This window comes from Pagrus pagrus, assembly GCF_965226575.1.
Source record: "Pagrus pagrus genome assembly, chromosome: 18".
Classification (NCBI taxonomy): domain Eukaryota; kingdom Metazoa; phylum Chordata; class Actinopteri; order Spariformes; family Sparidae; genus Pagrus; species Pagrus pagrus.
Window position 1 is genome coordinate 10,146,230 of NC_140202.1, and position 14,070 is coordinate 10,160,299.

Genomic DNA, 14,070 nt, shown 5'->3' on the forward strand with positions numbered 1-14,070 from the left:
GAGACATTTAGATGGAGAGACACTGAGAGGAAGGGAGATAGGGACAGAGAGAGTGAATGTGGCAATAAAGCTGGCTGCTGGAATAATGGCAGAGTGGGAAGGAACAACAGATTGAGGTGGATAAAGTGAGAGCGTGTATGACAGAAACTAGCCAGCAGGGTGATTGTTTAGTGTGTGTGTGTTTGTGTGTGTGTGTGTGTGTGTGTGTGTGTCCACTCCCATTTTATATGGCAGCTACTCAAACCTTGGTGTCTCATTAAACAGCTTTTTGCTGTAGACACAGCAGCAGGACAGAAAATGTCTGAACGTGTCACAGATGCATTATGATGAGTGGAGGTGTTTGTGTGCCCATTTTCTGGGTGTGCATAGACATACACAACATCAGATGCTCTAGAGGAATAGCTGGTTTTCAGAGAGATTCAACAAGTAGTCTAATTAGGAGCGGGAACTGGAAACTGCAGCTCACAGGTCCCAGAGGAGTCGGGCCAAACAGTAAGCCCAGGTTAATGATACCTCCTGAGGGGTGAGTTTCCCACAGCAAGAGCTTTCTAAGCTCCAACCTCCACACCTCTCTACCGTCCATCTGGCATTCAGACAGCGGGATGGGAAGTTATGGCTGTGACATCACTCCTAACCTGTGACATCATCACTGCCCATCAGTGATTTCACACAGGTTTGCCACAGCTGCAGACAAAATCTGATGTCTGTGAGCTGGCATGACCAGGTTATTTATGAGCTGACGGGAGGAAGTAATCACCCATTTTCTCAAGTCTCTGGCAGCCCACCATTCCTCTGGGGGACACTAAAAATCGATTTCTGCTCCGCAACAAATCATAAGACGAGTACCTACAACAAAGTCAATGTTGACCTCTAAACTATCTTAGGTCCTACTGATTGTTGGGGATTCACAGAATATAAACGATGAAGCAACAAGTCATCCTCACAACACAGAGACAAAGGACAGCCACAAGATACCGGGTGACATCATAATTTGTTGTAGCATGATTTTTTTTGACACAACATCACTGCCATCAAAGCCTACTGGGCCTGTGTATTCAGATGAGCCGAGTCTGTAACCAATCTCCTTTTCAAAGGACTCTGTTCTCCATTGATGAGTCCTAACGCAGCAGCCTTAGATGTGAAACACAATGGGTCGACATGATTAATCAAACACAGGCCCATTATAGCCAGACAGTCACACAGGCCTCCACTGTGCATTAACAGAAAGTCATAATAAGATGAGCAAAAAGGCTCATAGGGATGAAGATTAACAGATACAGTTCTGGGTGAGAGTTCTCTCTGAAGGTCCCCTTTGTCAGTGACGATAGCCAGAGTGACATGAATGCCTCCGCCTTCTGGAAACATTATTAGGTCAGGACAAAGGTGTGCATCTTATGAGCTATCTGACGGTGAATGTGCGTCATATTTTTCCTTCAGTTCCTGATATTTGAATTGTTCAGAATCGAGACAGGGGACAGCAGCATCTATCTGATCTCAATTTGAACTTTTAATAAAAAGTCAAAGATGAAACCGAGAAGGGCACACTGGAGCTAGACTGATTGAAATCCATCTGATCACCTTGTCCTTCTTCCAACTCTCATGATGAAATTTATAGCCTGATAATTATCACCAGGCTGCAGACTCAAACTGTGGTTCAGCCCACCTGAGCACGCTTTGAGCATAGCAGCAAGCAATGTTCTATAATCTATTTGACATAAGAAATACAGTTCACTTGTACAAGGAGAGGAAAGTCATCTCTGGGTCACGCCAAATGGCTCTGATTTTAGCCATATGATGACACTGCTCAGACAAGCACTGATGAAATATTAAAACAAAATGAACGCAGGCTTCTGCAATTTTAATGATGCTTGTGGCATGTGCAACAGAATAACTGTGATGCCGCAATGCCAAACATCTCTGTCTGCTTCCCCGCCAAGACACACTCAAGTCTCTTGTTCCTCCATTGCCCCCTCTGTGAAAGGTTCATCGGGCCAATTAGGTGGCCTGGCCTTATGCAAAATGACAGGCATTTAGCGGGAATGATAATGATTAGCGCTAGGTTACATATGATCACAGCTGTGGTGAATGCACAGAGCAGCGAGGGTTAGTTACTGAGGGCAAGAGTGATTCCATTTGCCCTCTTATTTAAATTTTGGACATATTTCAATTAAAGCCGTTGTGTTAACAATGACATAAAAACTCTTGTTTAAGGATCACATATGCAGACACCGGACGAATTTGCTCGGATCATTTTGTTAAAATGTTAATAATGAAGGATGACTATGTTGTTGTTGAAGAGCCAAGGATATGATAAAAAAGGCTTGTGTTGCAAGGCAATTAAGGCGATCCGTACAGTGAAAAGAAATGTGTAAGGTACTTTTAAGTGGAAAGCTGTATCCTGTATAGTAAACGTCCGGTAACACTTTATAGTAGCCATCATTAACCCTCAAAGACCTACAACATTTTTGGGGGTGCCTGATTCTCTTGTATCCCTGTTCTTGCAATCGGCATCAAGTGCCATACATCATTAAGTTTCAGTCCGTACAGTTTAGAGACCCAATTTTACATTTGCTGAATTGGATGAATTTACCATAAGTTTAAAAAAATGCCGGTCAAAATGTGGTGCTTATTGTTTTTTTTAAACTGTGAACTCAATAAGAACAATAAACTACACTTCCCTGGGTTCTGTCTATCAGAAATATGTACCTGGATGTTTTAGCGTTCTATATGAATTATTGTCAACATCTGACCCTTCCTAAGCAAGTTACAGCCATTTATAATAATATTTCCCAAGGTATTTTTCAGTGAAAAACGGGTGTAATCCTATATTTCATTTTCTGACAGTGATGTGTCCAAAAAAAGTTCAGAGAGTAAACAGAAAGGTTATCAAATCATAACAGAGGACATTGAAGCAAAAGTGACATTTTCTCTGAGTAATATATTATTCATTGAGCATGAAAAACAAAAGTAGCATGGCTACAACAGTTGCCCGTTGGCCCAGAGGAAGAAACTACATGGGTTTCCTTGACGAATTAAAGCTGCAGAACATGATGCCGTAATCACGTTCACTCTGGTGTCCCAAACAAGACATGTGTGATTTCACTGGAAAGCTGAGAAACTCTACTTTACATGAGTTTTAAAGCAAATTGACAAGGTAAGCAGTTCAAATGTGATTAAACATTTTAGAACAATAGCTATTTAAAGCTGCTGGTGGCTGTCTAAGTCTTTAAGGGTTAATTAGTTAGTTTAACTTTAGTTAATAGTTATTTTTCTGTTAACAATGAAATGCTTTATAAACCATTCATTGAACAATTGTTTAATAAATGGTTTAAAAGTGAAATAACTATAAACTAAAGCTTAAATAAGTATGAATTTACCATTTACTAATGATGGTTATTACAAAGTGTTACCGAAATCCTTATTACATTTGACCATTCAGTCTTCTCAATCTGAAAGCTGGCATACAGTGGTGTACATCTGACATTAATGTGCAGGGTGGGTAAGGAGCTGGGGCACAGCCAAGAAAAGAGGCCCAGCCGTGTACCTGCTATAACTGTAATGGATCGGGAAGATGGCAAAAGGAGATGTATATACTATGTATACACACATAAGCATGCACACACAGAGAAACCCACACACAAAACCTTAGGCAAAAAAAGAAAATGGACTTCTGTGTTGGCAACAGCTTTTTCCTAATCCTCGCCCCTGGGCTATATTGTGCAGTCAAGCAGGCTATTACATGGCAACAATTAGGGGGGCTGGAGCCCAACACCTGGTCGTCTCCTATTCTGGCCCTTCAGTGGCAGCTGACTGTACAGTCTCACAGCCAGGTGGCCCTCCTTCAATGACATTAGCTAGTCACTCCAGGGTTAATCAGGAGCCTGCCATCATCCAGTGGGCATGCATAGAGGCCCTTTCAGACTGGAAGCTTTTATGGGGGGGAGAGGGATGATGGAGACAATGTTGTTATAAAAACTTGTTCAACTGAAGATCTCAGACAGAGAGCCCAGATAATCTAAATTAACTTGGGGGAGGGGTTCGGGCCTCTTGGATTCGTGGGTTAAGTTCAGTGTGCTGCCTTGATTGGCTCAAGCGTAGCTAGCGGCACGTCAACTGTGCATCCTGCAGATTATAATGGACCTTTTCATGGGCGGACAAAAACAGATGGAGGAGCGGGAAGTGCTATACATCCATGCAGACGGGTGATGATGTGGGGGGAGGCAAACTGGATTTTGTCAAAGTCGGCAGATACAAAAACAAGTGGGTGTAGCTAGAGCGGCCCGGCTATATCTGCCTGCACAAAGCCCCATTCCAAAGCCCCCTGGCTTGGAGATCTGAGAGTAAATAACACTCATTAGAATAACAAAAGCTATAGATTTGTACCCAAATGAGCTAGAGTCTCATCAATAGTAATTAGAGGCTATACATAACTAATGAAGATGTGTACACTACATTAAACAAAGGTACCGAGAGCTGTTGTGTATCTAAACATAGAGTGTTGGATAAGTGGATGTCTGCAGCACAAAACTGTTCTTACATTTCAACCAAAACAATAAGAATGTGCAGGAGAAAACATAATTGATAATCATCTGTTGTATCAATATGAACGCTAATGTGAGACTATCGAGTTTTTTAAATTTTTTTATAAAAGGTCCCATTACTTGAATGTGTTGTGTCTGCAACCAACAATACCTTCCCCCTTGTCTGACATCAAACTCAGAATCATTAAGGCCTGTTGCAGTGGAGAGACACAGGAAGATTTGGCCGATATTTCTCAGTGCTCCTCTTTCAGCCACTTGACAATAAAACACACAGTATTAGTATTAACACATCAAAGGCAGACAATGCACAGCGATGCATACTTAAATGTTTTTGTTTTTGTTGTTGCTTTGTTTGCCTTGCCTTGTCTGTCAATGCAGAAAATTTCATTTAGTGCAAAAATGCAAATGCTGCAAGGCACAAGGACATCCTCTAAAAGAGAACAATGGCCACAGGCCAGCCGAGGAGCAGACACTGCCTTTGAACCATTTAAAGAGGCATTAATGTGCAACTTATAAATAATCAACTAATTCCTTCTTAAAACAGCCAATTAAGTCTGTGACATTAAAAGCAAGGAAGAAAAAAAAAGAAAAAGAGCAATCCCCGTCTCTGAACAAAAAAAAAAAAAAAAAAGAGAATTGTAAATTCAATGGCCATTTAGGGACAAAGAGACCCAATAATGTCACAAGGTGTCTTCACAAGAGTCCCAGTAAACCCAGGGCCACATCAGAGACCAAGAGATTCCAGCGGAGAACGATGAGTGACATTTCACTGACATTTCCCAGCAGCATTCAACGCGGGGCTGTCTCAAGACGGCATCAGAAATATCTATGGATATGCTTGCATGTGACACAGGCGTTAAGGGATGTGGGTTCTTTCAGGGGATGGCCTCAGCTCTGGGGCTGGGTGATGAGGAGCATGGACCCTGGGAGATTGAATGGTAATCACTGGAGCACAGATAATGGATGATTGAAGGCTCTTTCTGCGCCGCTGTTGGATTTCAATATCAGAGAGGCTCTAGAATTGGGATTCTTATCAGGGGCGGTGTGTCAAACAAAGGAGAGCTGAGCGTGAAATATGGGGTCCAACTCAGGCACACGACCATGGCGATTAGCACGAGGATAAAAAAGGCCGCACAAACAAAAGAGGGCAGCTTTAGCCGGACAAAGGGCTGTCCACTGCCTTGTAACAAGAGACACGGAGGAAGAGAGGACATAAAGGAAGGGAGAGAGTACTTGGTGGTAAAAAGGAGGACAGGACAAGAGTTTTGCTGAGATGGCTGGAAGATGAATAGTGACAGAGCCAACTGTTAAATAGTGTTCCAGATTCCCTGCTTCTGAAGAGGAATAATGGACCAGCAGGGATGAAATGCTATATACCCCGCCTCAAAGCCATTCATACACATCCAAACAAACACACATTTCCATTCACACACACACTCGCACACACAAACACACATGGTGGCACGAGGCTTCACATCTATGCCAAGTCCATCACAAAAAAAAAAAACAAAAAGAAAAAAAAACAACAAAATTATTCCCATTTATCCCCAGATTCCAAGCGCTACAGCTTGCCAGGAAAGCTCATTAACCCTCCCTTCAAGAACCCAGAGACAAAAGAGGGGAAAACAAAACATAACTAATCAATGAGAACGCACCCATTGAGGATGGTGGGATGGGGGGTGGGGGGGGGCAAGAACATGCATCCATTTGGATAACCTGAGAGGGCTAACAGCTTTTGCTTTAGTGTTGCGCTGGCTGGCTACGGGGCAGAGAAAGAAAGTTCATTAATTAAACAGGGCTAGGGGGAACAGATGGAATGGCTAGCTGGATGTTTATCACTTAAAGCAGACAGACAGGTTTTAACACCCACACTAGAAGCAGCGCAACTACACATCAATCACAGTGAACACGTCTTCTTAATGCCAATGCAGTCGGTACTAGTCCAGTGGTGACGCTGGGGTCAGGGTGTTCTGGCTGATGGACAGAGACTGATGACCTATTAGCAAGAAAGTCATTATAGCAATTTCATCTGTTGGTAATATTTAGGGAGGACACGTGTAGTGTTTTTGGACAGGGTTAGGGTTAGGTCTTTCCAAGGGTATGGTCTTGATGAGTGTTAACATCCAAACCAACACAGTCACTCATTCCTTTACATATTAGTGAAATGTATTAGAAATGTATGACAGCTATTTTTTCATTATCAAATTAATTGAGATAATCAGTTAATCGATTTGAGTAATTTTTTTAGGAAAAGTCAAACTTCCTGCTACTTTAATGTCAATATTTTTTGGTTTCTTTCTACTCCTCTGCACAGTAAACTGAATATTTTTGGGTTGTGGACAAAACAAGGTATCTGAGCGCATCATCTTGGGCTTCACTGACATTTTCCACTATTTTCTGACATTTTACATACAACAGATAAATTAATCAAGAAAGAAAACCAACAGATGTTTTAGTTTGTAACATTGCTTTCTGTACGTTATTTTGAATTATGCAATCCTCTTAGGTTTCTATATCTGATGACATGTTTTTCATTTCAAATGTAATGGCCTTTAGAAACCAGCAGAGAAAGTACCTAACAAAACCTATATTTGGTTTGTCTATGTACTTAAAGGATTCATTCACTTTTTTTAAACAAAAGAGTTTTTAAATTCTATTTGATTAAAGTGAAAATTCTTTAAGAATTCATCAATCTACATAAATGTATCCTAATACAGAAAATATATGATGTGCCCTAAAGTTGACCAAGACCGATGGAGATGCTCCTGTTATTCTACCTGACATGCAAAGCCTGAGTTGGGACAGAGAAGAACTGGCAGTCTTGCTGGCTTTCACTTTGCCGCTCACAAACACACAGATGTCAGACATTGAATGCCAAACAGACGGAGAGAGGGGAGGGGTGTGAGGGTGGGTGTTCAAGTTTAAAAATACACAGAGCATGACATTCTTCGGGTTACACTAGGCTTAGCAGTTTTACATGCTTTCTTATTATTTTGTGCAATGTATACAAACAGAATTGGTGAAAAAATAAATCAAAATGTGGAAAAAGTTGAATTAACTCAGTCGGACTGAAATTACTTGTAAAGGAGCACCTCAATTAATTTGGCAAATAAAAGACAAGCCTTATTTGTCATAAAGGTTGCAGTAAGACACATACAGGATGCATGGTGCACACAAACACACCCTAGCGCACAAAGTATGCTGGCTTGTAATACCAGAGGGACAACAAAATAAAAGCAGCTTCTGTATACACAGAAACACAAACAAATGCACTGACAGGCACAACAGTTTGACACCAGCAGTGTGTGTACGCTACCCCAGGCGGGGCTCTGGGTCCCTGCTGTTGGCCGTCTGGTTCCACGCCTGCTCTACCTGTGTTTAAAGGGGGCGGCCCCCATGAAGCTCAGACCTCAGAGTACAGGCTGGGCTGGGCCGGGCCCCCAGGGCTTTCAGGGTGTGGGTGCCATGCAGCGGACGCCTTTTGTTACGGGCTGGGTGGCAAGAGGAGGAGGATCTGATGTGGGGTGGTGGAGGGAGGGAGAAAAAAAAAAAAGAGTAATGCTATGAGTCATTCTGCATTAGCAGGACGGGAGGGAGACCGGGGGTAGGGTGGGGTGGGATGGGGTGGGCGGTGGGGGTGGATGAGGGGGGAGTGAAGGGAGAGAATACTTTTGCATGTTGTATGAAGCTAGACGCCATATGCCATCCGAGCTGGGCTGCCTCCTGAGTCAGGGCTCTTGGTTTGACAGGCCTGTGCTTGCCCCCCCATCACCCCCAAAGCTACCCCCTTCTCCCCTAACTAACACCCTCCTCCCTCTAGGCCTTCCTAGGCTCCAGCAATGGGCTAGGCAATTGCTTTGGTTGTGCATGGACTGCGCACTGTGTATTTGTGTGTGTGTTGGAGGGGTGGTGGTGGGGGGTGGTACTCAGTGATCTGAACACATCGGACATTGTCGTGAGTCCCGGCAGGAACAGCTGGTCAGCTGGAGAGAAGGGTGGGAGGGGGATGGGGATAAGGAGGGGGGAAGAGATGGGAGGCAGTGCGCTACACTGATAATGGGATTAGGTTAAAACATTCAGTGGGGGAGAGAGAGACCCCTCCTCTCTGTGTAGCCCCCCAAATACTGCATAAACTCTCAACCGCTCTATCAAAGCCAATGCCAGCCTCCACCCAAACCACTCTGGCCAAGTCCAAGCAGGGACTCTTGAACTCAGAAAGGGCCCCTAACCCATCCCCCAACTACCTGCCTACTCACCCAACAACATCTTACTGCCTCCAACTAAACCAGTAATAAGGAAACACCACTAGATACTTAATATACAGTGATTTCTTAAGTCTCCTTTTAAGAGTAACTTGGGGCATTTTTATAAGGCCCATTTTATTGGTCAGTCCTGTTTTCCATAAACAGGAAGTTGGCTAGTTATACTCGCATCAGCCCAGACCATTACACGAATCCAGCATATAATGACTAGCCTGGCGTCTCACTGTGCCCAGTCAAGCACTGTGTTCCACACTGATATAGACTGCTGAGTATTATCTATGAGGCTGCCGACAGTTATGGCACAACAGCTGGCAAATTAGACCTATCAACGATGCTAAATAATTCATGTGAGACAACACTAACATGGCAGATCCTATTCATGACATCCTATCATGCATACAGGCGCACTTTCATCTTCGCTAGGTGAGGAATCGTACAGTGTACAAAAGAACGCGCTGCTGTCGGACAAAGACACAGTGAGAGTGGGACAATAACTTGCTCAGAAGGGGTGTGAGAATATGTCACTGTCAATGCACTGACTGTAATAATTATGATGGCGTCTTGGAGGGGGGGCTGCAACAGAACACAAAGGAGCGCATGCAGGATATCATATCCATTATATTTTCAGTATACATCCATTGAAATTGTGTACATGTCGTTTTTGCGTTGGGTGGAGCTGGGGGACTGTAGATATGCTCACATGAGCCTGCGAAGGAACATGACAGACTTTCTGGGTTCCACTGAAAGGATCAAGCCCCCTCCTCTCTTCTTTTTGCTACTGCACACAGACACACAGACACACACCATCTAAAAGCCTGGCTCGCATGACTGGCGATGGGCAGAAACAGATTATGGTTATTGATCGCTGCCTGGAGATGGATCTGTGTGTGCGTGTGTTTATGTGTGTGTCAGAACAGAGGATGGGGACTGAGGGCAGTGTGCAAAAACTATTGATTCTGTCCAATAGGGAGGCTATGTCTCTGAATCAAGGTCAGTTCCGCACTGTCTCACCTATTACAAACTCGCCGTCTCCCCAACACACACACATGCGGACAGTTTTTACCCTTAACAATGCCCCCGTCACAAAGAGTGATGGACAGCACATCAAACCCAAGTGCTTGTTGAAGAGAGAAATGAATCCCAGCGTCTGGATGAAGACATTATTCTACAGTGACAGTATGAAGGTTCTTCATCATATAGTAAATGGCAGCAGACAGCAAAGCCATCCAGCGAAAGGCTGGGTCCAGGTGACACAAACAAACTCATTGTCTCCTTCAAGCCGATTTATCATAAGCTGTGTGCATGAATTGCAAAGCCCCATTAATAGACGGACAAAATTATATTCACTTATTCTACTTTGGTGAATCAATAAAAAGAATGGTGCATTAATAAAAACTCCAGTTGTGTGAGAGGGAACACTTTGTGGTCACAGTTATTCCAAGTGCAACTGTGAAGGGTAGACTAGTTGCAGACAATACACTTAGAACACACAAAGCTAGACCAGCTGCATTTTCCATCAGGCATATAAATAATAGATGATACATTATGAGTTGTTTGTGAGAGGCTCGTGATATGATGTCTATGAGGCCGTGGTCGTGTCTTGACGAAGAAATTCTAACTGACAATGAGAGCTGGACACTGTATGAGGAAACAAATGCAGCTACACAGATTTCACAAATCAGAGATGGAGGAAAAGCAGAGAGGGAGAGACTGAGGATGGATAGGAAAACAGCAAGGAGGGAGCATCTATCTGAAAAACACTCCTCCAGCCTATCCGTGTGTGTATGTATTTTCAAAAAATGTTGCCGGTGGTCATTTTTCAATATCAAATCCTATTAGCCTGAGAGATCCTGTGAGTGTTGCAGCAGACTGCTGGAGTCCTCTCAAGCCTTGTGACGGAGCAAGAGAGGGGGCCGCAGTGCCATACTGGCCTTTTATCTGGACACACGGGGGTCATATAGCTTCTCTTTGAAGAAATATTCAACTAATTACCTTGGAGAGTGGCCTCACAGGCAGAGAGTGCACTGTGGATTGTTAAGGCATTTTGAAGGGGTAAACTAAGGATGAGGATTTGTGTTTTGCACAAAAAAAAACACATCCCAGACAAAAAAGGTAGGGTCCATGTTATGAACTGTGAAAGAACTGCATAACCTGAGAAGATGAAAGAATGATGTCTGAAGAGGGAAAGCGCAAAGGGCTGGTGTAATACGGCAAATCCAATGATGGAAGCATACAAAGGACTAACTCCAACCTGCCACTCATGACTTTGTGTCGTCAGTCATGGTATCCTGTGATCCCAATTCTCTTAAATCTAAAAACTTTATAGCGACTTTCACATTGCACACACCAAGCGTAACATTTTGCCTCTGTCCTCACAAGCTCTCGAGCTCGGCAGACAAACAGCAGAAAAAAACAGACATACAGATACTCATGCTGGCAGTGTGCTTTGCCTGGCACATTCATTCATCTCCTCTCTTGGAGTGTGTGAGGCCTGGCAGCCTATCAGTGCCAGAACTCCAGAGGCAGCGCTTATCTCCTCCCATAGATCATGCCTTTGTGCTGTCTGCTCCTCTGCTAAGGAATGCCAGGTAAGGCTTTTGTGGCCCAGCACAGGCCCGGTACTGTCCCACCCACCCACCCCCTGAGGCTCACAGAGGCAGGCAGGCCTGTGGCTGTGACCCCCCCTTCTGGCACTGAGAGTCACACTGGGCTAATTCACTTGGCGTTGGGTAACAGACATCTGTCACTCAGGATGCCCCCGGGGACACACAGACAAGGCCTGATATAGAGGTGGGGGGCCTGGGGATGTGATGCACTGTGAAACGCATACAGGCAGACAAATACTGACACATACCCAACTGTAAACAACATACACACGACGTGTGCTGTCATGTAATTAGAGACCAGAAGCCTTTGTTGTAAAAGACTATGATACAAGGACATGAACATTTAAAAACAACAACTTTTTAAAAAAAATGTCAGTGTCTAACAAACAATAGATACTAGTCTTCCACCTTGGGGGAGGTTTCTATAGCAACCGCCAGAGAGGCAGCGTGGTTCTGGTGAGGCGGTGCAGTACATGCTGTCCGAGGAGGAGCGGGGCGTTAAGGGAGATCAGGTTTCGCCCTCCAGGGGCCATTCCGACTCTGCCCCCCCTTTCACCCCCCAACTCTGTGCTGCTGGCATTCACATGCTAATTCATCTCCATTGGTGATTACACTCCCTTTAAACCAACTGACAACTACAGCTGGAGTCAGGCTCTTAACGGCACACTGTTGGATGGATGGGTGGAGGGATGAGAGTAAGTGTGTGTGTGAGTGTGTGTGCGCTTGTGTCTGTATGCACTTGTATGCATTTGTTGAGGGTGCTCCTGTTTCGGCTCTCCTTGTGCTCCATAAAACTGTAGTGACAGATGATGACACGTTATCTGTGTTCCTGCCCAAAACATCCAAACGCAACCTCCCATGATGCTCCAGGCTGTGAAACAGCCCTGGCCTAATAGCTGTATGTAAATCAGCCAGCCCATAAAGATCAGTGTCAGCACTCAGCTGTGTACGTTAGCTGACGTGACAAGCACGCCACATGTCTCAATGAATTTAGCCAAATGGGCCTCTTGTGGTGCTTAAACTTTTAGCTCAGTTGTGTTACGCATTTGATGAAATCATTCTAAAAATATCACTAAATGTATGCTCATTACCTTAACGGGGTCAAGGGTTGATTTTTTTTTTAATTGTTGCATTCCTCTGACGAGCCATCCCCGTATGCGATAGTGAACAGTCAGTGAAGCAGAATGCATGAGGAGTAAAGGATACAAGCTCTGGTAGAGAGTCAGCCGTGACTTGACAGCTCTGCTGGCATTGATACAGGTGGCCCGCACCAAGCTTGGCAGCAGCGTCCCAGTGATGATGGCGCCATTAAACAGAGGCCCAAAGAAAGGAACCTGGAGAAGTTAAGATTAGAGCAAGAAAAAAAGGAATCAGAACATAAAGCATCAAACCTTCAACACTGATCCCAAGTTAATTTAGTCAGTGTCCCTTCATTCTATACACAAGTGCCCAAAAATTAGAAAAGGTTGATTAAAAATCTTTTTGTTCTTTAACCGTTTCTCCATCTGTTTTAGGGCAAAGGTTCAAGTTGAAATTGGATTTTTTACCTAACTTTGCATGACAACCACACATATCTAATGCAAATCAATGTTAGGTAAATGAAATTAAAATGACAATCAATACTAAACAATGCCCTCATATTGAGCTACCGAACAAATACAAAGGAGCAATATGCATTTCAGCGGCAGCCGGCGAGTGTATGTGGGTACACACGTCTGTTCATGCATATTGGAAGGGGGCCCTTAATCACTGGAGCTCAATGGTCGTTGACCTGGAAGTTGACGTGAATGTCAAAGTCTCTCCCAAAGGTCCTGCTGTCTTCAACTTGCAAGTTCAGCTTATATAATAACCAGTCAAATTATAAAATAAAGGAATTTTAACCAGAGATGATAAAAACAAATTAACTTAATCACGTGCCAGAAAACTTGGTTGACATTGTGTAAACTAACACCAGAAATTTAGTAGATAGTGTGATGGTTATTGGAGTTAAAAAATTGTAAAGATTGACTTTCACAGGGTGGGGTTTGGTTGGGTGGGAGGGCTGAAGAATGGTAGACTCTGCTCTTCTCCCAACTGTGCTTTGACTATAAAAACCCTCTTCTTGGTTGAGGCTACAATATGCTATATGCACTCATTTGTGAACCATCTGCAACCATTTAAGTAATTAAACTTATTGCACCCGATACTACTCTTTGATTCTGTTTGATTGTTGAAAGAAATGCTTAACTGTTTAGTTGTCCAACATAAAAAATCCAAATAGTTTCTCTTAATGAATGCTGTTTGCATAACACTATGAGTGGGATCACTTTGATCCAAACAGAGATGGCAATGAATTGTTACTGTGAGCATTTATAATTTTACCATTTGAAAGAAATTCAACCCATTATTAAAGTATATGAATCGACCATAGGGCTTGTCTATGACTATCGAAAAGGATTCAACATTGAAGTAACATTTGCAGTTTTGCTGCACTATTAATACAGGTGGGCAAACAAAGAATTGATTAAAAAAATGGGAAGCACTATAGGAACAAGGGCTTAACAGTTAATCAAATATTGGAGGAGCTGCATTTTTCTGATATAGGTAAGTTGTGTCAAAACATGCCAATGTATATGAAGATGCACCAACCTACAAATCACAGTCTCCAGATTAGAAGATTAG

The 14,070-nt window shown here is 43.4% G+C and overlaps 1 protein-coding gene across 7 annotated transcripts in view; it reads right to left on the minus strand.

Moving 5' to 3' along the window:
* ralgapa2 (Ral GTPase activating protein catalytic subunit alpha 2) overlaps positions 1–14,070 on the minus strand; it is a 93,115-nt gene that overhangs the window by 16,526 nt on the left and 62,519 nt on the right. For all 7 annotated transcript variants that reach the window (XM_084382214.1, XM_084382211.1, XM_084382213.1 and 4 more), the window contains one exon: positions 12,616–12,743. In XM_084382214.1, the coding sequence (XP_084238340.1) occupies positions 12,616–12,743 (128 nt within the window). The remainder of the gene's footprint in view (positions 1–12,615; positions 12,744–14,070) is intronic.